This window comes from Mytilus edulis, chromosome 5, assembly GCF_963676685.1.
Source record: "Mytilus edulis chromosome 5, xbMytEdul2.2, whole genome shotgun sequence".
Classification (NCBI taxonomy): domain Eukaryota; kingdom Metazoa; phylum Mollusca; class Bivalvia; order Mytilida; family Mytilidae; genus Mytilus; species Mytilus edulis.
In genome coordinates, this window is record NC_092348.1 from 50,533,652 (window position 1) to 50,560,091 (window position 26,440).

Below are 26,440 nucleotides of genomic sequence, written 5' to 3' on the forward strand. Positions count from 1 at the left end.
AAACTGGAAACTTATTATAAACAATATCATAATATCATCTCCTATTGGAACAAATATTCTATACCATTTTTTCCGCTAGGAACATATACTGTAATATTTGTTCCAGTGGAAATAATATTCCAGAATGTTTTTCCATTTTGAACTTATGTTATGAAGGTTTTTCTATTTGGTGACAACACCACTGTCCGAGTTTAGGGGGAGGGTTTGGCACCAACAAACTAGTTTAACCCTACAACAATGACATTCTGTATACGTCTATAAAAATCAGGGTCATGTAATTCAGTGGTTGCTGTTTGTTGCTGTACAAATGTATATCATATCTTTTTTGGTTCATGCTTTGTACAAATATCCGGCTGTTAAACCTATACTTGCTAAAGAAACTATTCCATTTGGTCTCTGGTGGAGAGTTGTCTCATAGGCAATTATACAACATCTTCTTATTTTCATATCAAGGCTTATCATTGTTAAGATGAAATACAGCAATGGAAGTTGATTTATCAAGCATTCAATATTTAATTGGACTGCTTATTTACTTTTATTGCTCTACACCTTTTAATGTTCTGTATTGACATTGGTGCACTCAATACAAAACAGCTTAGTCAATATGAGTAGTGTTGTTAACGGTTAACCGGTTAATCGGTCGAACGACCGAATATTGAATACCAAAAACGCTAACCGGTTAACCGGACTTTTTTCAATTTCGATAGATTTGATATAAATTTGTGTTGAAAATCAAATCATTAACTAGTTATGTTTTATTTAAAAATTGTCGTGGTGGTAATTAGTTTGAGAAATCAATTGTCCAGTATATTGATTGCTATTGTTAATCCTAAAAACATAAAATTAATTAGAGTTCGGGGCAGGATCTTTAAGAAACATAATTAGTAAACATGTTTTTTTAACAGTAACTTTAAATCAGTAATGAGATTTAATTTTACTAATTACTTCATTATTTCGTTTTCGATCTAATATTGTGTAAACCTACATTTAAATGTGCAACCTCCGTAGTTAATCTAACTTTCAATTCAAAAATTGTGGAATGCACTCAATGTATACGTGAAAGTACGAGTAACATTCTTAAAGAAAAAAGCAAACACAGTGAAGAAACAGGTCGTACAGCATGTACAATGACCCATGGTTGTTAATTTCTGTGTCATTTCTTGTGAAGAATTGTCTCATTGGCAATCATACCACATCTTCTTTTTTTTTTATAATTAATCATTTCAAATTGAAACACATCCCATTATTTTCGGAGACAACAAGAGAAAAGGAAAATATAATATGTTTCAGACATTTGACATATTCAATTCTATGAGATTCAGATTTTTTTGGGGATTTTTTAATCTGAAGTACAAACGCTAAATTTGATAAGGTGTATTTGATTATTAAGTCAAACTTCGCCAGGAATCCTCACAGAAAAGCCTTATAATACTAAAGGAAAAACTTCAATTCTAAAAGCGTATTTATGACTTTGATGAAAGGTTGTCAAATTGACACTCATACCACATCTTATATCTATGTGTAGGGTTCTATTGATAAGGCTTTCAAGCACCAACTTAAATTACCGGTTAACCGGTTAATCGGTCAAACGATTATCCGAGTAACCGGTTAGGCAAAAGTGTACGATTTGACAACACTAAATATGAGTCATTCTTAATCTACATAATGACATATTGCTTTATAAAAATTAAACTGCTGTCCTATATGGATAAATGCAGCATTAACTTGCAATTCCTTACAATACATTTAATTCATTTAATTCTGTATAATCACCTTTTTTCATACTGAGGTTCTTATATAAATGCATAGCCATACCTGTTCAATAATTCTTCTGATACCCTCTCTGGGAGCATCTGGGTAGTTTTTTGGGTCTACTGATAAAAGTTTTGTAACTTGAACCTTCCCACTAGGACATTTGGCCCAGATGTCTGTAAAGGTTCCTCCTCTATCAATAGCAAAGGTAAACTTTCCAGCAGAAACAGACATTGCTTTTTTTCTGAAAAAAAAAATGGAAATTAAATCTAATATAAAGTTCTTATAAAACAAGATAGTCAAATGACTGAAGACCTGCTTCTATTAAAAAAAAGTTTTGAGCATTCTTGTGAAGTTCAATAACATAAAATACTTAAAGGCAGGAGTATTATATCTCTTTTAACAAAACTTGATAGGCACTGATTTTAGAACTTGTACGAAACATTGCTGATATAAACCTTTGATAATAATTCAAATCAAGCAAGAATTGTACACACGAAAGCACTTGCAATACAATTTTCCATATAAATGATATTTCCAAGGGGCATAATTCTTTTTAAAATGATCAATTATGTTGATTGGCACTGCTTTATTTTGTCACAGACATTGCTGACTCAAACCTATGCTAAAAGTTTCATACCAATCTGGATAGATCTAAACAAGTGAAAGTGCTTACAATACAATTTTCCACATAATTAATATTTCAAAGGGGCATAACTCATTTAAGAACTTCTCATTGCTGACATACTCAAATTATGTAAAATAAATAAAATAATTGAGATTGAAAATATGTATTTTAAAAGACTATCATGTATGGTAATATTACTTTGGAATCAATTGATATTAAAATCCCAGTTTACCTGTTCCCATATTCTACATGCAAACAACTTTTCAAGAAAACTGTAGAATTATAAAAATTCAAGAAAGAACAAAATATTCGTTCAAAATGCTTATTGGTCATAAATAGTTGGATTATCAATTTGAAGTTACATGTACATGTCCTGAGGTACTTAAAATTGAAATCTCAGTCAGGTAGAAATCAAAGCAAAAATGACTAAAATGGAGTAAATAATCAGATATATGATGATTTTTACTCTTCTATCTTATTTGAAGAGAATCTCTGAGATGAAATTTGCTGTCCTTGTATGATGCAAATATATGTGCCATTATTCATCATGTAAATTTGATGTACATGATGTACATGCAGATGGCGTAAACTTGGACTATTAGTGTTATCAAGGACATAAAACTAACATACGTCCTTGGTATTATTCTTTCATAATATATTATGTCCCAGGTGTCAATAAACTCATCATTATTGTAAATATTTTGAGAAGTTCCATTTCTTAGGCTTAGTCTCAGCTAGATACATGTATCTATATATATAATTATATATCAGACGTACTTATAAATATAATTATTTTCTGTGACTGTATCTTACATTAATTTGTAGGATCCTTTACTATAGATAATTTAGCTGATTTGTAAGAATAACATCTTCACGCCTTATATATCGTGTACTGTAGTACGAAGCTAGATTAAAACTGACGTGGAAAGGTAACACCCAGCCACCGAAAGCTTAATTTTTTTAAGCCCAGGTGGTCGTGTGGTCTGGCAGGATGGCTACAGCGCAGGCGATTTGGTGTCACGATATCTCAGTAGCATGGGTTCGAATCCCGTCGAGGGAAGAACCAAAAATTTGCGAAAGCAAATTTACAGATCTAACATTGTTGGGTTGATGTTTAGACGAGTTGTATATATATATATATGTAGGACTCTAAAGTGCGATGGAGACGCTAAAGTACGATGGTCACGCTAAAGTGCGATGGTCTACGCTAAAGTCTGATGCTTCCATACGCTAAAGTGCGATGGTCTGGGAAAATATAGACGTACGAAACGTAGTTGGATTATGACATTAACAGTCGTTTATACAAGCCAAAAATGAACATGCCGGTAGATAAAATAAATAATGGAAGCGAACAGATGCATATTAATGTTTTCGTTTACGCAAAGGATAAATCCTTGGTTTACGTTAAAATATTGTCGATTTTATTTAAGAGTATAGTCGTCGGTAAAATAAAGGTACACGTTTTCAAGCGTAAATCATAACTTGTCCATTTTTTAACACTTCAGTGTGTACATTGTACTAAGGTATAACATACTCGCTACGAAAAAGGGGAAAGCTCGAACAACAACCACCTTCTCTCGTATTTAAATTAAAGCTTGTACAAATAAATTTAATTTATTCCGACAATGACCGAATTTGTATTTGCAACTGACAAGGAGATGTTCACATTAATAGGCTGCATAAACGGCAAGCTACACCAATTATTCAATACGCCCCTCGTCCTGAACATGCATTTAATATTTGTCACTGGACGTTAAGCAACCAACAATCAATCCAATATGCCCGAATTGTTAAAAAATCATTTAAATGAAATATAGTATTTTGTGACACCTAAATAACCTTTTTAGCAATGTTTACTAGGTCAGTCTTCTAAATTTAGAAAACAGTCACATAAGACTACCGGTAAAGTAAAAGCCTATCGCATTATATGTTAAATCATTGCAAACTCGATTTTGCAAAAAGACTTGTTTGTGACATTAGTGCCCTTGCACCTTTCTCGTTTGTTCCATTGCGCTTTAGCGTGCTATACCATCGTACTTTAGCGAACAAACAAACGTCACACTTTAGCGTGAGACACCGTCGTACTTTAGCGTAGACCATCGCACTTTAGCGTTACCATCGCACTTTAGAGTACCATCGCACTTTAGAGTCCTACATATATACGTTTGAACGTAGTTTTCAGTTAAGACTCGTTTATATTTTTTCGTTTGGGCTTGTATCATATTTTCCCTCCGGTTTATATGATCCGTTCATCCTATATTGACTCTTATTTATATTAAGATCCATTTTGTTACATCTTGACTGTGATCATTTTGATTTGGCAATCGCCAATGGCTGTCAGCAGGGTTAAAGAACATCAGTTGTTCGACCTGTTAGTCAAATGTGTTTTGTTTAAATATACTTCTTCACTTTTTTGGTCTTTTGGAAAATGTTGTTTGTGCTGTATTTACACCCTTCTACAACTAAATTTGTTTTACATGCACACAAATAAAAATTGCGGTTTTTATCCTACGTAATCAATAGGTTTGAACGTAGTTTTCAATTTAGACTCGTTTTTTGTTTTTTCGTTTGGGCTTGTATCATATTATCACTCCGGTTTATATGATCCGTTCATCCTATATTGACTCTTAAAATTCAAGAGTCTATCTAAAAATGAGGGTACATTTTATATGGCCTTCCAATTACTGTTTCCATTCCTAACATTACTGAAGAGACATTTATTGTCGAAATCCGGATCTGGTGTACAAAAAAATATTAACACCTTTTGTTTGTGGCATAACATCGTGGCCACAAGTTAATTGTTTCCTGTTTAGTATTAAATTTATATTAAGATCCATTTTGTTACATCTTTACTGTGATCAATTTTATTTGGCAATTGCCAATGGCAGTCAGCAGGGTTAAAGAACATCAGTTGTTCGACCCGTTAGTCAAATGCGTTTTGTTTAAATATACTTCTTCACTTTTTTGGTCTTTTGGAAAATGTTGTTTGTGCTGTATTTAGACCCTACAACAAAATTTGTTTTACATGCACACATGATAAAAATTGCTGTTTTTATCCAACACAATCAATAGATTTTAACGTAGTTTTCAATTTAGACTCGTATATATATACCAAAAAGTGTAAATTTTAAAATTGTAAATGAAGGAAAATATTATATAATACAATACTGGGTATTTGCTAATTTTACAAAGTCAAAGGATTTCAATAACACTGAATGATATTTTTTTTAAATGTGTCCTATTTCAATTCACACTGTAGATCCCCAGCTCAGGGGCGGATCCAGCCATTTTAAAAAAGGGGGGTTCCCAACCCAGGACAAAAGGGGGGGGGGGGGTTTCCAGCTAAATGTTCCCATTAAAATGCATTGATCGTCAAAAAAAACCTGGGTCCCCCTGGATCCGCCAATGCAGCTGGTTTTTATACCATAATCTAGGGATATTAAACATGACGAAAGTGTAGTGAAGAGTGAAGTTAAACATTTTTTTTCCAGTTATTGTTGTTTGATCAGAGACATATATATGTTACAGTAAATAGGTGAATTTAGGATTTACATGTAATTACTAAACATTTCAGTAAATACCTGTAATTACTAGCCAATTTAGTAATTACATGTATTTACTTGTTGTTTCAGTGATTACTGGTAATCACTGATTTTTAAAGTCATTTTTACAGCTACATGTATTTACTAACTTGATGTTTTTGTTTTAAAATTCAAAACATGGTTCAAGATACCAAATAAAAAAAGTAAAGGGTAGGGTATTTTGAGTGAGCTTACTTAGGGATGTTGGAATATAAGACACATCAAAAGTGCATACTCTTTAGTGTTTTAAGAATTGAAACTGGAAAATGGTTGTTTTATAGGTTTTGAAACTCTGTAAATATATGCATGCAAGACAATGATATCAATTCAAAATTGATTTTCATAATTTTGTTAAACTAAAATCTCCATCATGCACTGTGGTTTAAAACTTTAAAATCATTTTCTCCAAATATCCTGGATTTCTACCAAACTTGGACAGAAGCTTAATGCTTATGATCATAAGATAATATCCAAAATTAAAGTTTGAAAAAAAATCCTTTTTTTCGTATATTACTTATAAAAAGAATAGTTTTTCCCCAGTTAACATTACATACACTCTGCAGTTAAAGTTTTTAAAACATTAGAATTTATAAACCATCCTGTATTTTTACCCAATTTTGACAGAAGCTTCTTACAGTACTAGTCAAAAGATAGTATCTAGAGGAAAATTTTAATATTCTTTCCTCATTTTTGTTGAGCCTGCGATAAACAGCAAAAGAAGACTATTTGTTCTGCAAAACCCTTACAATTTTAATAGCTTAATACATCAATAACCCATCTCCAGCTAGGGGTTAAATTGAAGGTATTCAATGAGGTCCAAATATTCACTCGCAAGTGCACAACTCATCAACCTTGTTTCTCAGCTAATTTAACAAAATAGAACCAGATTGGCTGCTAAGTGAATTATAATTTCACTATATCATTTTTATTAATGATTAAACAACAAAAAAAAGATATTTATTTTTTTTATATCTAGAAGCTAATGACATAACTTTATCTTATCTTTATAAGGTAATAAGTCTAAATATTTTTCAAATTCAAAGTTTTCTTTAAAAAGTTAAAACATAATGCTTTGGGAGAATTTTCCATTTCTGATTTCCATGTCTGCTGAAATTGGTAAAACATAATGTATAATGGTCAACTTTAACCATTTTGGATTAAAACTAAAGTTACTCTGATTTAACCAAATATTTGAAAGTCCATATTTATTCAATAGATTTTTTTATACAAATCAACCATTCAAAATTTTAAGAGTACTAACTGATCTTCTAGTTAGTATTACCATAACTTTTGATCATCTAACCATAATACAACATTGTTTTATCAGTCAGTAAATAGGTGTAAAAATTCATTTTAAAATTAGTAATTACTGGTAATAACTGGGCCGTTTAAGGAATTACTTGTATTAACTAAGTGCATCGGGAATTACCTGTAATTCCTAAATTTTAGTAATTACATGTAATTCCTAATTTCACCTATTTACTGTAACATATACACATATATGTTTCTGGTTTGATCTATATAAAGCAACGACAAACCTTGAACTTCTGAGATATTTGCGTTTCAGAATCTTAAAAACATGATAAACGTCCTAAATTTTAAACCGGAAGTCAACATAGATCAAGAACTATGCAGAGAACTGGAGGATTTTTCTTTAAAAAATGCATTGACAGAATAAATACACAACTACTTGTATCAAAGGCTAAGCCAGCATCAATTGTGTCGTCCAGAACACATATAAAATCAAACACTGATCCGAGGTTTAAAATAAATTTGAAATATTTACGTTATCGTCTTGTTCAGTTTGTTGTTTGTAAACAAAAACATGAAAAAAAAAAAAAAAAAATGATAACACAAACTGCATGATTTATGACATTTTTTTTCCTGAAAAACTGTTAAAATTGGTGGATTTGAAATATTAAAGAATAACTATTTAATTAATTATATTTTTTTTTAGTTATTATTAGTACTAAGTAGTCAATATATAAGTGTTGAAAATAAACTAGATATATAGTTGAAATACTGGCACTTAACTTGACTGCTTTGAAAACAACGTGGCAAAGGTATAAATAATCCTGATAAAAAACTATAATTGTGAAATAAAAACAATGTTGAAAATTTTTCATTCTTAATTAAGGGAGCTACCATTTGATTTTTATGGGGGGGGGGGGGGGGGGGGGGGCTAGGATTAAATTTGAAAAAAAATAGGCAGGACAGGAGTGAGGGGGGATAGGACCTTTATCGGGACTTCAGGATCGGGCGTTTTTAAGCTCGGGATTTCGGGATTGACCCTTTCGGGATCCGGGAATAATTTTTTTCGGATTTCGGGACGTCGGGATTTACTTTATATTAATTTCGGGACCTCAGGATTTCGTTTTTTTAAGTCTGGGATTTCAGGATCAGGACCCCTCCTATCCCCCCTCAGGAGTTTTGAGTTAAAAAAAAAAAGGCAAGATGAGACACTTGCAAAAGAAAAAAAGTCAGGACGACAATTTAGGTAAAAAAAAGTCTGGATAAACTAAAAAAAAAGGCAGGACCGAACAGAGTGAAAAATAAAAAGGCAGGACAGAGATTACAGCTAAAAAAAAATGCAGGACAAATTTTTTCATCCTAGCCCCCCATAAAAATCAAATGGTAGCTCCCTAATTCATATAACAAAAATCACCCATGTCTCATGAAAATATAGCCACATTGTTTTGAATTTTTGTGAACTTTGTGTTTACACCAAAATTCCGATATGGCTGTGCATGTTTGGGCCTATATTTGTAGTTCTAATTGTGGAACATACATGACATAGTGTACATATTTTCACGAAGTCATATTCTAATGCCACCTGAAGACCATTACTAAGCAACATTAACCTTGATTATAATGAAATATTGCACACATAAAAAGGAGTAGGCAATTTTATAGGAACAGTTAAGTTTATTTGAGCCGTGGGTTTCGGTTGTAATGAGCAAGAGATATTTTTCCACTTTTCACTTTAAAAAGTGACAATAAAAATTGGCAAATCCAAACTATAACCTATTTTTCCAAAGTGTTTACAAAATGAGTGAACGGGCAGGTTATGTTGATGCTTTAAAAAATAGATCAGATCGATCATCATTATGTAAATTAAGAGTAAGTGCTCATAACCTTGCCATTGAAAGAGGAAGATATTTAAAAGTGCCCAGAGATCAAAGAATTTGTGAAATCTGTAAAAGTGGCGAAATTGAAAATGAACAGCACATGCTGCTACACTGAAGAGGTTACTCCAGTATTAGAGAGACTTTTGTATTAAAAATGTTCAAAATTACAGGAAAAAGTATATCCACATTGTGCGATAAAAATAAAATAAATCTTATACTTAATAATACACCTTATACAGCAATAAATTATCTTCCTTTATAACAAATTGTTTAAATGCAAGAAGTAATCTATTGTAATAGATTTTCATTATACCTTTAATCCTTTATTCACATATATATATATAATTGTTTGTATTTTACTACCATGTATAGCAAATTGTTTATCCATTTGGTCATTACCATTTATTGTAAATGTGTTTGTGCCAATAAAATATTGTCTATTGTCTATTGCCTATAAATATGATTTTACAACAACAATATGGCGTATCGATAAATAGCGCAGGTAAAGTCTCGTTCTAACCACTGTGATGTAGATATTATTACAGTCTGATTTGTGTAATGGTTTCCAGTCCCATTAGTATAATAGTCCAAGCTTGGGACTAGTCCTAGAATACAAAACTTCATAGTTTCATCTGGGACTAATGTATATATAATAGTCCCAGGTTTCATAGCATTTGCATGCAATATTTTTTATTGGACATTTATTATAGTAAAAAAAAATCATATACATCCGTCTATCCATACAGTACGGGTAGAGACTTATTTTTATGGATGTCTTAATCCGTCTAGTCGGATATGAATAATCCGACATTTTTATGGTTGGTATGTTGCAAATTTGGTTTCCGTTCTCTAAATTTAGTTTGCCACAACAAAATGTTATGAAACTTATACAAAATGCTGAATATCACAAAAAACAGATTAAGTTAGAATTTTGGTGGTGTAAAGTAACTGTTTTAGAGTGGTTGCGTCACTTTAACCGTTCTAGAGTTTTTCCCCTTTACAAATGTAAAAAATTGCTGAATTTTTTGTTTCTGTTCTCTAACTTTAGTTTGCCTCAACCAAATGTTATGAAACTTTGACACAATGCTTATTAATCAAGTTTTTTTGAATTTTGGTGGTGTCACTTTTACTGTTCTAGAGTTATACCCCTTTACGAATAGAAAAATTGATGATTTTATTTCGTTTCCGTTCTCAAACTTATGTTTGCCTCATCCTAATGTTATGAGACTTATACATGTACACAATACTACTTACCGAGGATATCCACATGTGGACATTATCATTTAATTATTGTGAATTCATTCAATTATTTTCATGGTTTGATGAAAAGTGAGGTTTAAATTATGCACTTTAAACAGTTTTAATATTTCCTGTCTTTTTTTCCATACAGGTATTTTACTTTGGTTCAACATGCAAAGAGCAGATTTTTAGATGAACAGAGACGAAGGTATGAATTCCAATTTCCTTGAAATGATAGACATTATATTCAATACTGGATGCACTCCCCATATTTCATAAAGTAAGATTACAAAACATGCACTTTTTGTCTGTCCAATATAAGACATTTTTTTTACTTCAAAGGAAAGTAGATGTGCAGGGGTTGTGTACTTATCAACATTTATCAAACATAGGCCATGCCATTCACTTCTTATATTTTAATTCATTATTCAATTTTGGCTGACCCTTATTTTGCTATTAAACAGAATTTTAACCACAAATATAACTTTATTAGGAATGAATATAGTTTTCTTTTCAAATAGCTCACATCTGAACTATTGAAATTATAAATAGAAATTAAATGTTTATTATTTTTTTTTAATCAAAGCTTTATGCATGAAAACATTGATATAGAAACACTTTTGCCTTGAGTTAGGACGCTTTCAATTTTGTTTTATATCCTGATCATGATATCATACATGTATGTGTGACATAATTTTTCATTGATGTTTTAGTGGCATACTATCCCATAAGATTGAGGTGAACCGAGCCAGACTTCATTTTGAGACCACAGGAGATGGGCCTAACATTATTTTACTTCTACCAGGAGCTTTAGGTAATTGTGTCTCTCATAGGATTTTGTTTATATATCTTATAACCATGATGAAGGCTCTTTATTATAAGGACCCATAATGTCAATAGAAACAAAAAGGACACATATTGATATTTCTCAATAAGTCATAGTTTAAAGTCTTTGTAATTCTTCTATTTAATTGAATTTACTATCTTTAATGCCATTACAAAGCTTAAAGAGAAAATGATTTAAACTTAACAGCAGCATTAAAGTATATTGATTGATCCTTTAATTCTGTGAATTGGATAAATAAGCTTCTTGCTAAAATTGTGTTGGTCACTTGGACTCACTTCCTTTCATTTTCATTTTAACAGGTTTCACTACTTTCTATTAAAAAAATAGCTCCATTGAGCACTATACAGTGGTAGTTCCAGGGGGGGATCTGGGGGGTTGGAACCCCCCTTTTTTGGACGATCAATGCATTTGAATGGGGACCTATGGTTGGAACCCCCCCCCCCCCCTTTATCCTGGGTTCTGGGTTGGAAACCCCCCTTTTTAAAATGGCTGGATCCGCCCCTGCTAAAGTCTTTCCATAAGCATTCAATTTTTACAATGTACTTAAATATTCAACTTTCAATATAATGTGTTATGAAACTTGCCAAGAAAATTACATAAATTGTGCATAGTTACTATCAGTATTTGTTCTGAAGATATAACTGATGTCACCAATGAAGTGATATTTAAAAATTTTCTTCCTTTGTCCTTACTTGTAGTTGAAATTGTTTAATTTTTAATTCCTACTGTAAATTAAATGCAATCTTCATCCTACACTACAGCACAAGCATTTTGATTAGATTTTATTAATCATATTTTTTGTTTTATTAGGATCCAGCAGAACAGATTTTGAGAAGCAGTTGACAGATTTTAATAAGTCTGATTACACTTTAATAGCCTTTGACCCTAGAGGATATGGAAAAAGTATACCACCAAATAGAACATGGCCATTAGAGTTCTTGCAGAGAGATGCTGATGATGCTTTTGAACTTATTAGGGTAAATCAAAGAATTTATAATAAGGATTAAAAATTAGAATTGAACAAAGAAATTTTTTCCCCATATATTTTCGTGACCGATTTGATTTGTTGATACATTATTAAAATGTCAAAGAGTTAGGTTATTCTCATAATGCCTAGGTCACACATTCACGGATCACCTCACCAGATCCACTACGGATTAAATCTCACGGATGATCCCGGATATACAGTTTCTGTAGTCTGATATAGATTATTGCTGGTTGTTGTTAAATAAATTATTTATCTGTCTGTCTGTACTATGTGGTGTTATTCGTAATCCTCGGACCAACAACATGTACAGTAGCAGTTCTTGAAACATATTTAGGACTATTCTTTCAAAGTTCTTAAATGTAGCTGAATTTTCCGCACACATTTCAGTCATGAGGCGCTCAAACTGGCCATGGATAAGGAAGTCAGTTCCTAGTCCACCTATAATTCTGCCTCCGTTTACCTCCAAGTCTCTCTCGCCAAGTATCTCGACCCTGTCCTGTCATTTTGTGCCAAATTAATATCCAAATCCAGCCAATTAATTGCAAGCAGCAGTTGTTGATTATTCCTGTTGGATAATCATTATGTATACCTCAACGTCAAGACAGAGAATAAGTAGGGCCCCTATAAGTATGGAGTGTATATACAGAAGCCTTACCGGTATGTCAGTTTGTTGTTGTTTAAGACGTAATACAGTTGATTCATTATTATTCGTTGGATACCAATATTCGTGGGTTTTGTGGGTACAGATGAACCATGAATTGAAATGTTCAACGAAATTCAAATTTCTATAAAGTTGTATCCAGACTTTGGGAGAACCACGAAATCAAATATCCAGGAAAATGAAAGATTTCCGTAATCCACGAAAATTGGTACCAACGAAAATAATAGAATCCACAGTATTCCGTATTTTGTCGTGTTGTAAGGTAGTCAACTGTAATACACTTTCAGAATCCTGACTGATACCTATCTTTCTGTATTGCACATGTGATAAAATCATGCCGTTCCGTGACACATTCATAACAAATCGTATTGTATCCGTACCAATACCTGGTGTAACCATAGTAGTACTTAGTTCTCTGAAACTAGCCGTAAAACTCATTCTGGCCTAAGAATAAGTATGGATTAATGCGGTTTTGATAGGGACTAAAACGGACTGGTACACGGTCTTATACAGTTTAGTATAGGGTTACTACGGTTGTTTGATCTTTGGTAAAAGTTTGCACATGTTCAAAAATTGTCAAGGATATACATGTACTTCTATGTATGACTACGGCAACTATTCAGATAGCTATGGACTAATACAGATTGCTTCAAATGATGCCGGATCGTATCCGTAGCTAATCCGGCATCAAATCCGTGAATGTGTGACCTAGGCATAACATGAAATCAATCTACAACACCCATTACCATAATTCCATAGAAATGCCAATTAAATACACTGCTTACTAATGGGGTTTTATAAAGACCTTGATTGGCTATAAAGTCCTCTCACAGTTTGTAATAACAAAGGAGCATGCAGAAATTAACAATTTTCAGGATCTTACAATGTCAAGGTTTGCTAAAAATCAGTTATCAAAAACAGTGACCTACTTTATCTTTAGATCCTTATTACAGGACAGAATACAAAAAAAATATTTCACTTATATTTCAGTCATGCTTCAGTGATTCCCTATTTAATTAAACAAATTTTTCCCAGGGCCTCTTGGATGCCCCTATGTAAGGACAGATAATTGTACATCCAATTTTGGGGATGCATTATTTCACAACAATGCTTAAAAAGGAGCCATACCAAATCACAGAATATACACTCAAAATCAGATAATTGCAGCTGCAATAGAAAACAAACATCTGCTACTGGATTATAAGTTTATAACTGAAGGAAAATGAAGATTTACACACCAAATCAACATTATTTATATACAGTAGGCCAAAATATGACAATAAAGTACAATACTCTGACAATAAAGTACAAAACTATGACAATAAAGTACAAAACTATGACAATAAAGTACAATACTCTTTGATGTTGATACAGATCACAACAGTGTCCTATAACTATGACAATGTCATTTTATAATGTACATTGTTTCAAGCATCACTGTGCAATATAAAAAATAAAAACACAAAAATACTGAACTTCATGGCAAAATCAAATGACAAAACACATCAAAAACGAATGGACAAGACAGTGGCGGATGCAGGAATTTTCGAAAGGGGGGGTGCTAGCCCAGGGCAAAGGGGGGGTGCAGGGGGGGTGCAAAACATATGTCCCGATTCAAATGCATTGATCGGCCAAAATAAAGGGGGGGTGCGGACCCCCGGAACCCCCCCTCTGGATCCGCCACTGCAAGAACTGTCATATTCCTGACTTGGTACAGGCATTTTCAAATGTAGCACATGCATGTCAACATACTTAAGATATGTTTATTTATTTTATTATATAGTAATAAAGGTCTTTCTTCAAAAACAAAGTTTTAAAAGTAAAAATATTTTAAAGAATTAGTGCACATTTTCACATCAGACAAACTTCTTGTGCATGTGTAGTGACTTTATATTCAATTAAGAAATTTCAAAAGGGAGAGGAATGCCCATCGATTAATTAAGGGGGACAGTAAAAAGTGATAAAATTTGTTCATTACATAATGCAATCTTGATTAATCTTAAGCTCATGTATAAACATATATGTTAATTTGTTATTGTGCAGTGTGTTAAAAGCGATCAACAGGAAATGCCAATTGCTAAAGGTCACTCATGACGGCCAAAATATATCATGAATCAATTACCATATTTCATTGAACTTCTTGGGTTAGTGTTCCATGAAATAGCAGTGGCGGATCCAGGGGGGGGTTCCGGGGGTGCGCACCCCCCCTTTATTTTTGCCGATCAATGCATTTGTATCGGGACATATGTTTTGCACCCCCCCTTTGCCCTGGGTGCCCTGGGTTAGCACCCCCCCTTTCGAAAATTCCTGCATCCGCCCCTGAATAGTGCATCAAAGTTTAAACGCAGAAGTAATTCAGGATAAAAATGTCTAAATTGATAAGTTTTACATTGCAGTTAAAAAAATCAATTGCATTAATATTGTACGATTAGAAATCTTAATGCTTGGTGTTGGAAGTTTAGTTTTGCCACTTTTCGTGGTTGTTGTGAAAAGATTTATATCTAATAAAGGACATATTCCAGCTGTGGCTCATTTTTTTCTAGCAATGTTTATCTAATGTTAGATGTTGTACTTTTAATGCTATTTATAAACGCAGAGTTAAGTTTTAGATTTTTGATTTAATTATTTACTTAAATCATAGGTTTTTAACGATTTCAAATGCAGTGCATGTAGAAAATAATTGTAAAAAGAGGTATGCCCCTTGGAAATTATAATTATATGGAATATTGAATTATGAGTGCTCTAATGTGTACAATTCTTGCCAGATTTTCATGAAATTGATATTACAGGTTTATATCATCAATGTTCTTGAATAGTTAAAAAATCAATGCAGTCGGATCAACTATTTTTGAAAGAGTTTTGCTGATTTCCACTCTTATTTGTCATAGCAAAACAGAATCGCAAAAAAAAAATCATTTGAGTGAATTATTGCAAATAGGAAGACATGTAATGAGTTTTTCCTTTTTTTATATAGAAACTAAACATTCATAAGCTTTCAATACTGGGATGGAGTGATGGTGCTATAACTGGAATGATCATGGCTGCTCGGCATCCTGACATTGTTAATAAACTTGTTATCTGGGGTGGTAATGCATATGTTACAGAAAAAGATATTGAAGCTTATCGAGGTTTGATATAGAAAAAGTGTAATTTCATTTGAAACTTATGTTGAGTGTTGCATGCACTGAAATTGGAAAATTTAATGCCATTCTCGATTCAGATTACAAAATTAAAACCATTATTTGTTTCCAGTATGTTTAAATGATAAGCCTTCTTTTAATGTAAAAAAAAGAAGATGTGATATGATTGCCAATGAGACAACTCTCCACAATAGACCAAAATGACACAGAAATTAACAACTGTAGGTCACCGTATGGCCTTCAACAATGTGCAAAGCCCATACCGCATAGTCAGCTATAAAAGGCCCCAAAATGACAATGTAAAACAATTTAAATGAGAAAACTAACAGCCTTATTTATTCATGTACAAAAAATGAACGAAAAACAAATATGTAACACATAAACAAACGACAACCACTGAATTACAGGCTCCTGACTTGGCATAGGCACATACATTAAGTCAATTAGAAGATTTTTTTTTACTCAGGTAATTTAATCAATGAGTGATAGATTTCTCTTCAAAGAAATTTAAAGGTCCCAGTGAAAAAACTACACAGAGAACACTAGCCATTGTATTTATTCAATAGGACAGGTGAACTTACAAAAGTTTAAATACCTTGGTCAGATCAGAGACATTTAATACAATTGTATTATATGTCTCTGGTCAGATAGAGATGGCACTGTGGATAACTTTCATTAGGTTCGCTATAATACAATGATAAGTTGGTAACAAGATTCTTACAGAACAATAAGGGGGATCCAGGATCAGATCCCCCCCCCTAAATGAGACCACCCTTTAAGGAGTATGGTGTTGATGTCAAATCTCTTGTACTCTCTGGGTTTGTTTCACAAATTTTCCATATTAAGGGCATTATATTGTATTAAAACAGTGTAGTTTCTTATTTATTGTTAAAGATCATGCATTGATCTCAGATGCCTTTCCCTAATTTTGTGTCATTTGGGTGCTGTCTCATTGATCTAGACCACTCATCTTTTATTATTAATCTCTGTCAACTTTATGTCTTGAACTTTTTAGCTCACCTGGCCCAAAGGCCCAAAAATCTTCTCCTCTGAAACTACTGGGCCAAATTTAACCAAACTTGGTCACATCCATCATTCGGTTATCTAGTTTCAAAAATTTGTTCGGTGACCCGGCCAACTAACCAAGATGGCCGCCATGGCTAAAAATAGAACATAGGGGTAAAATGAAGATTTTGGCTTATATCTCAAAAACCAAAGCATTTAGAGCAATTCTGACATGGGATAAAATTGTTAATCAGGTCAACATGTATCTGGCCTATATTTTGAGATGAATCGAACAACCCATTGTAAGGTTGCTGCCCCTGAATTGGTAATTTTAAGGAAATTTGCCGTTTCTGGTTATTATCTTGAATATTATTATAGCTAGAGATAAACTGTTAACAGCAATAATGTACAGCAAAGTAAGACCTAAATATAAGTCAACATGACAAAAATAGTCAATTGACCCCCTAAGGAGTTATTTCCCTTTATAGTCAATTTTTAACAATTTTCTTAAAATTTGTAAATTTTTACTAACTTTTTCCATTGTAACTACTTGGCCAAGTTTATTATAGATAGAGATAAATGTAAGCTGCAAGAATGTTCAGTAAAGTAAGATTTACAAACACATCACCATCACCAAAACACAATTTTGTCACGAAACCATCTGTGTCCTTTGTTTAATATTCACATAGACCAAGGTGAGCGACACAGGCTCTTTAGAGCCTCTAGTTTGGTTATTATCTTGAATATTATTATAGATAGAGAAAAACTGTAAGCAGCAATAATGTTCAGCAAAGTAAGATCTACAAATAAGTCAACATGACCAAAATTGTCAGTTGACCCCTTAAGGAGTTATTGCCCTTTAGAGTCAATTTTTAACAATTTTTCTTAAATTTTTGTTATCGTTTACAAAAATCTTCTCCTCTGAAACTAGGCAGACAAATTTAACCAAACTTGTCCACAATCATCATTAGGGTATCTAGTTTGAAAAATGTGTCCGTTGACCTGGCCAGCCAACCAAGATGGCCACCATGGCTAAAAATAGAACATAGGGGTAAAATGTAGATTTTGGCTCATAACTCTGAAACCAAAGCATTTAGAGCAAATCTGACAAGATAAAATTGTTTATCAGGTCAAGATCTATCTTCCCTGAAATTTTCAGATGAATTGGACAACCTGTTGTTGGGTTGCTGCCCCTGAATTGGTAATTTTAAGGAAATTTTGCTGTTTTGGGTTATTATCTTGAATATTATTATAGATAGAGATAAACTGTAAACAGCAATAATGGTCAGCAAAGTAAGATTTACAAATAAGTCAACATAACCGAAATTATCCTTTGACCTCTTTAGAAGTTATTGCCCTTTATAGTCAATTTTTAACCATTTTTCGTAAATCTTAGTAAATTTTTACAAAAATCTTCTCCTTTGAAACTACTGGGCCAAATTAATCCAAACTTGGCCACAATCATCTTTGGGGATTCTAGTTTGAAAAATGTGTCCGGTGACCCTGCCATCCAACCAAGATGGCCGCCACGGGTAAAAATAGAACATAGGGGTAAAATGCAGTTTTTGGCTTATAACTCAAAAACCAAAGCATTTAGAGCAAATCTGTCTGGGGTTAAATTGACAATCAGGTAAGATCTGCCCTGAAATTTTCAGATGAATTGGACAACCTGTTGTTAGGTTGCTGCCCCTGAATTGGTAATTTTAAGGAAACTTTGTCGTTTTTTGTTATTATCTTGAATATTATTATAGATAGAGATAAACTGTAAACAGCAATAATGTACAGCAAAGTAAGACCTAAAAATAAGTCAACATGACCAAAATGGTCAGTTGGCCCTTCTAAGGAGTAATGGTCCTTTATAGTGAATTTTTAACAATTTTCTTAAAATTTGTAAATTTTTACTAACATTTTCCACTGAAACTACTGGGTCAAGTTCATTATAGATAGAGATAATTGTAAGCAGCAAGAATGTTCAGTACAAACACATCACCATCACCAAAACACAATTTGTCATGAATCCATCTGCGTCCTTTGTTTAATATTCACATAGACCAAGGTGAGCGACACAGGCTCTTTAGAGCCTCTAGTTTATTTTTATTTTCTTAAAACATATTATTAAACCTATCTCCTCACAATTTATTACCAAATTCTATCTCATAGATTTTTTTTTATGAACAAAAATGTCTTTTCTCATGATCATTCTAAGCAAATTTATGCAATTTTCAACGACTCATAGCTTAAAAAAAGCACAGTGACCCATCCTTTTTATTATATTTTTGAAAAGAGCATAGTAAAATCTTCATTTTGGCAAAGTATAAGAAAATTCGTTCTCAAGAAACATATACTTATGATGAAATAAAAAAAATAGAAGGAGTTTTGAGTTACACCTTCCAATGTTAGACTATTGCACGTAATGAATAAACTGTCACAATAAGATGGAGATAAGTTAATTTACTTATATGCATTTGTAATTTTAGGGTTAAAAGACATTTGGAAATGGAGTGAGAAGATGAGGTCACCTTTTATGACTTTGTATGGCGAAGAATATTTCCAGAAGACATGGGAAGAATGGGTAGAGGCTATAGAGAAATATTTTACAAAAAGGAATGGTAAAGCTTTCAATGATTTATAAGTTACATTATTGCATATGGTGTAAAATATTAAATTTTTTGTTCAAGTTAGATTTTTGTCTCTTCAAACAAGGGCAGAATGAACCCTAGGGGAATCTAGTTTGAAATTCTTTTTTTTTTATTCCTGCAAATTAACCAACATTATAGACATGGAAAAACTTAAAATATCCTCATCTGCTTACTTTTGTACTTTTTAAATGATTCACCTAAAATGGAAGTACTTTTCACTGAACCTATAGAGAGCTAATGACCTCAGGTATTGCTGGAAATATTATTCTATTTAAATAAATCCAATCTTTATATCAGCAGCAGCATGCACTCAAATATTAAGACATGAAAAAAAGCTGAGGAACTTTCAGGTTAGGAATTTAATATTTAGTTTAATAAGTAAATTTGATGGGGTCTAAAAGTATTGTCCTGAAGTACAAATATGAAGCTCTTTTGGAAATGGAGTGAGAAGATGAGGTCACCATTTATGACTGAGTGCTTCATTCTAAAAATGTGCACAAATTCAACGCTTTTACAATTCTATAAAATTACTAAAAGAAGCATTCAGTACTCTTGGTATTTTCTTATAAGCTTTTAGATATTTTTAAATATTTTGGCCTCGGGCATCACTGAAGAGACATTTATTGTTTAAATGTGGATTTGATGCAGAAAAATTGGTACCATAAATATTATTATAATTACATTTTTTTGCTAGGACCATGCAAACATTCCTTTCGATCAAGTTTTTCTTTTTTTTACCTGTGCTTTTAATTTTGTATTTTGAAGCTCTTGTCATCAAAGATTACAATTCATTTTGTAATGAAGGCACATTTCAGAATGATGTGAGATTGCTGTTAGCCAATCAAAATAACATTTTATAATGTAACATACATGTAATGTAGTTATTGTTTTTTAAAGGAGATATTTGTAAAGATGATTTGAAGAATATCAAGTGTAAGACATTAATTATTCATGGTTTAAAGGATCCTTTGGTAGGATTAGAACATCCAGATTATCTTCACCACAACATACCAGGGTCAAGGTAATGTTATATACCACAACATCTCAGGGTCAAGGTAATATTATATACCACACCATCCCAGGGACAAAGGTAATGTTATATACCACAACATCCCAGGGACAAAGGTAATGTTATATACCTCAACATCCTAGGGTCAAGGTAATGTAATATACCACAATATACCAGGGTCAAGGTTATGTAATATACCACAACATCTTAGGATCAAGGTAATGTTATATACCACAACATCCCAGGGACAAATGTAATGTTATATACCGTACCACAGCATTCCAGGGTCAAGATAATGCTATATACCACAACATCCCAGGGTCAAGGTAATATTATATACTACAACATCCCAGGGTCACGGTAATGTTATATACCACAATATCCCAGGGTCAAGGTAATGTTATATAACACAAAATCACAGGGTCAAGGTAATGTTATATACCACAACATCCCTGGGTCAAGGTTTATGTTACATACCTCAACATCCCAGGGTAAAGGTAATATTATATACCACAACATCCCAGGGTCAAGGTAATGTTATAAACCACTACATCCCAGGGACAAGGTAATGTTATATACCACAACATTCCAGGGTCAAGGTAATGGTATATACCACAAAAGCCCAGGGTCAAGGTAATGTTATATACCAGAACATCCCAGGGTCAAGTAAATGTCATATACCACAAAATTCCAGGGTCAAGGTAATGTTATATACCACAACATCCCAGGGTCAAGGTTATGTTATGATACCAGTTATTTCTTATGTATAGCTATATAAGCAGCTCATTAGTTGTACAGGAACCTCAATAGACATGTTATTGTCAAATGTACACAAACCACAATAATAGAAAGGAGTACATGTGGAGGATAAGACATAAAAGCCTAAGTGTAGAATTTTTATTCATTCAACCAAATACAGGTGCAAAACAGCTGTTGCAACACACGGCCCCAGTGAAATGGGGAACCTTTTTGTCAGTACAAACCTTGAGCTAAACTTCTGTCTGTCACATTGTTTTTTGACTTCCTTAATGAACATTTGACCATTAGATGTATGAATATATCTAGTGTAACAATCTGAAGACCTTCTACCGTGTTGAATAAAATTATCTTCAAAACTAACCCTCCCCCTAACCTAGGACAGTGGTGTAACAGTACAACATATAAAGAACAAACTATAAAAGTCAGTTAAAAAGGGCATAACTCATTAGAAAGATACAAATAGAAATACATCTAACAAAAACACAAAGTAAGTTGGTGTGGCTAGGTACTTGTACATCCCAGCAACAAAAAGATCATAAGTACAGATCTGAGACTGCTCACAGTTACTGACAGCTAGTTCAAAGCCAAAAACAACTATAAAAAAAACCATGCATCTAATACTTAATTATCAATAAGTACACATCCAACATCAAATGGATTTAGTGTAAAATATAAATATGTCATAAACAGTCAGAGAAAAAACATGACCTTGTGCAATGCAAAGATACAGGTATAGGGAAAAACTAATTAATAACTTATTTTATGCTATTGTTTATAATTGAATTTTTAAGTGTGTTAGTCGAAGAGTCATACCTTTGTTGTAGATTCAAAACAAGCAGCCTTTAATTTTTTATTTAAACATTTTTTACATTTTACAGACTTTACATCATGCCAGAAGGAAAGCACAACCTACACATTAGATACCACAGAGAATTTAACTTTATGGTGGAACATTTTCTTAAGGAAACTTAATATTTCCATTAATTACATCAACTTCACTTTTGTCTTTTAAATAGTTATATCTTCTTGACATTATATGCAGTTTTATCCAGTGTCAGTATTTTGACTAGGCTCCGTGTTAAAGAACGTATCTTGACCTATAATGGTTTACTTTTATAAATTGTGACTTGGATAGTCGTCTCGTTGGCACTCCTATATCTATTTATGATATGATCAATGTCGTACAGATTTCTGGTTGGCACAAAATGTTATGAGCTATTAACAGAACTTTTGTTCGATAATGCCTCATAGGATGAAGGAGATGTTAATTGATTTTTAGATCACTTTTCTGAAGGTGAGATGCTATTGATAGACTAAAAGTGGTTAATATTTTTTTCACATCATGTTCAATTGATACTTTGTTTTATGATGCCCAATTCAATGAAGCAGGCTGCCTCTGGATGATACTTTTTGAACCATATGTCTAAACTTCACCAAACGGAGTGAAGAAAGGACCCCTTTCTATTTTTTGTAATTGTTAGTCAAGGGATAAGGTCACATAGTTTATAAGAAGAATGAAATTGATAATCTTAAATTGGGGCAACTAAGATTCTCATATTTAGGTGGTCATTCAAAGCGGTTAAGTTGTTATCCTAAAACACTTGATATTTCCATCAATTACAGGCCTATAAATGGGTCATTATAAAAAAAAGTGCAAATTTCTACGAGGTAACATTTTAAAAAATGATATCATTGTTTAAAATATTTAAATGTGTTCCGCTATTCTATAGTATAGCAACGATATTCAGGAATATGCAATAGGAAAATTGAAGAGTTCCTTCAATTTTAACAATTTTAGGTCATGCTTTGGTACAATCGTGTCAATGGTGTTACCAATTTAAAGCATACATTTAGCTACTAAATATTATTGTTTAACATCAAACAACTGTTCCAAACTGTTGTTTAGGTTAAAATTACGACTTATTGACATTATTCATATAGCTGTGCATTCTATTCAAAAATAATTTCAGAATACATTGTCGTAAAAAAGTTGGCTGTCCTAATCATGGCCGTTGTAAATACTAAAACATGCACTTAAAATGAATATATGTGAATTGTGTAAGATTAAATGATAAAATATACCTAATCCTTCGTACCCGACCTAAAATCACTTATATTTATGAATGAAAATAAAAAAATGTCACATTTTTATATAGTAACACCACTGACCCTTCAGTAACTCCAATGACACAAAAGTATCACCATTGACATCACATTTCAAATTTTACCTTTATTAAGTTCTGAACACAGAGCCAAGAACACTGAGCAAAAGAAAAAGATTAAAAAATTATTCTTAGGCTAAAATATCTCAAATTATATAACATAACATCAATAACTAAAAATGTCAATAGTGTTACTAAATAGTGTCATTGGTGTTACCAGCATACATCAGTTTGTGAAAACTTTGTATATTTAATACATGATATTGTTAAAACATTGTTAAATAAGTATTGTTTTTCGTAAAAATATGATGTTTTGCTTGTTAAGCATGAAAGAAACACAAAACAATGCTGATTGTCATGATATATTCAGTGGTGTTACTAAACTGGTCTATGGTGTTATTTGATCAAAATGGTCTCACCATTGACAGTAACACCAATGATTTAAGGTGTATTTTCAGATTTAGTTACGAAATAAGTGCTCCATTCCCCTATTCTATATGTTGTTCCTGGTGCATGTTTCTATAATCAATATATTTCATAATTCAAAGTTCAGGAAATGTTTTCAAAAAAAGATTTGTATAAGGGTACACCATGGACACTATTTTCAATTATGATATAGCTTTACTTACTTTTAAGATTTTTTCACTAAATTTTCAACATAATTGTTTGGTTTTTTTTTGCAAAACAGGCTTACAGGTAATATTGCTAAGGGAGAAACGGTTGTAAATGCCCAAATCTTGCGAAAGATAACTCTTTCCTACTAATTTGTCCTTTGGTTACACCATTGACTTAAAAAATGTAACATTTCCTTTTGGTGAAAATTTTTATAATAAAACCAACATACACCCCCTAAATCATTAAAAAAAATGTATGTATGTATGAAAATGCAATAAAAAGTGATAAATCAAAAACAAATCATATGAATAATAGTCCTATTTCAAGTCTGAAAGGATTTATAGTAAAAAATAACCGTTAATTCTGGCTATCTCCAAGGGTTTAAGAAAACATTAAGGATGTTTTTATAACATTTCATACTGTAAACTGTATATTGTGAATCACAAAACATTCATATCTAACATATGCAAGTGTTATTTTGATATATTTTCATGTCTGTGACTTTAAAAGACCCAATAACATAGTTTTGCATGGTTTTTTTATCATGACCCATATACAGTAGTGGAATTTTGGAAAATTTTGTTTGTTGGCAATATCTTTTGTGATTTAATAGATCAAGGTGGTCTAATCATTTTGACAGGTTTTGTTGTAATCCTAAAATAGTTTTAAAAAGAATTAAAATTTTGAATATGATTTGCTGTATGGTCTACATTTATGTTATGAAGTTAGCTATTAAGCATAATAAAGTCATTTCTTACATTGTTTTACCAAGTTTTGACATGTAACTTAATTTCTACAATTAAATAATAACCACTCGACATAAAATATACTACAATTAAATGCTACTACAACCAGTTAAACAAGTATTTGGAGTGTTAATTAGTTTTAAACAATGAAGGGCATTTCCTTGAAAATAATCAATGGACAGAAATATCGAATTTAAGATAATTCCTGATCTGTACATTACTCCGCTAGTCCCCATTGTGGTTAAAGTTGTGGTTTACAATGAAGTTGTGGTTATATTACAAACTTGCTTATTTTTTGGCAAGGAATGGTGTCCAGTGGACAGATATCCTTGTTTTATTTATTTATTTAGGAAAGTTTCGTGTAATCTTTAATTTAGGCATCAATATATAACTGAATAGATGTTAAATTTCATTTTTGTACTTGTATTATCAATTTTCAGAATCATTTGAGGTATTATAGTTCTCCTTGAAAATTATTGTTTCAATCAAACTTTTTTTTCCATTATGTACCAATGACATTAAAAATGAAAAATTGGAAACAATGATATTGTTTCAAAGAGAAAAAACAAAACTGAAGATATTATAGCAAAAAAATTAAAGCCTGCCAAGTCTTTTTCATGAAGCTGGAAAATGTCTTGTTTTTGACTATTTAATCTTATTTGACAGAAGTGTCTGGTATCTTATCCAATATGGCTTTCATTGATTGAATTTAACAGGTTAATTATTTTTATGAATATTTATTCAACTGTTTGGAACAGATAGCCTTTATTATGTCATGTATGTTGGATATTTCATTTGAATATAATTCCCCAGGTAAAAATTTAAATATGAAGTACAGATATGTATAGACTGTGTTAACAGTTAAAATAAAAAATACCCTAGACTACATCTGTACTAAAAATTTCGGCAAACATTTAATAGTAATTTTTTGGAACAATGATATCAAGAAAAAAACAATATTTTTTTTTTATTACCTATGGATTCTGTCTTTTTGTTATTGTATAGACATCATTTAACATGATATACATTTGTTAAAATGCCATATCAAATAAAATAAATGCTTGGTTTTGATTTTTGTCTTGTTTGTGACAAAGGCCATGTAAGACTTATGTATTATTTTTTTGCATTGTCTGTAAATGCAGTAACAAATATATGCAAACATATTTACTCTTATTTCCACTGAATAATTATCAAAGAAGAAACCAGCAATGATAAGTAAACAAAAAAAGAAGTAAGCAATGGTAAGTTATCAATGATAAAGTCAGCAATGGCAATTTACAAGTGAAGAGGTTGGCGACAATAAATTACCAATGACGAAGTCAGCAACAGTAAGGTACCAATGATGAAATCAGCAACAGTAAGGTACCAATGAAGAAGTCAGCAACAGTGATCTTCCTCTAAGTTCAGTATTTTTGTGATTTTACTTTTTAACAATGTAGAAGTCAGAAGCAACAGTAAGTTACCAATGTGGACGTGGCCGGGTACTTATAAGTCAGCAACAGAAATTTGCCAATGAAGAAGTCAGCAATAGTAAGTTACCA

General features: G+C 32.1%; 2 protein-coding genes across 3 annotated transcripts in view; one reads left to right on the forward strand and one right to left on the reverse strand.

Moving 5' to 3' along the window:
• LOC139525453 (5-oxoprolinase-like) overlaps positions 1-7,580 on the reverse strand; it is a 94,638-nt gene extending 87,058 nt beyond the window's left edge. The window contains exons 1-2 of one of the 2 annotated variants that reach the window (XM_071320797.1): positions 7,500-7,580; positions 1,816-1,996 (exon numbers count right to left, since the gene is read on the reverse strand). In XM_071320797.1, the coding sequence (XP_071176898.1) occupies positions 1,816-1,986 (171 nt within the window). In that variant the 5' untranslated portion in view covers positions 1,987-1,996; positions 7,500-7,580. Of the gene's footprint in view, positions 1-1,815; positions 1,997-5,804; positions 5,870-7,499 lie in introns of those variants that run through there. The other variant, XM_071320798.1, reaches the window with a different exon arrangement.
• On the forward strand, positions 7,522-25,970 carry LOC139525454 (valacyclovir hydrolase-like). Its single transcript, XM_071320800.1, has 8 exons — positions 7,522-7,721; positions 10,480-10,536; positions 11,042-11,142; positions 11,986-12,152; positions 15,799-15,952; positions 19,447-19,578; positions 20,506-20,629; positions 22,255-25,970. Exons 1-8 carry the CDS (start codon positions 7,591-7,593, stop codon positions 22,346-22,348), a joined length of 960 nt encoding a protein of 319 aa, XP_071176901.1. The 5' UTR covers positions 7,522-7,590; the 3' UTR covers positions 22,349-25,970.
• Positions 25,971-26,440: the final 470 nt, after the last annotated feature.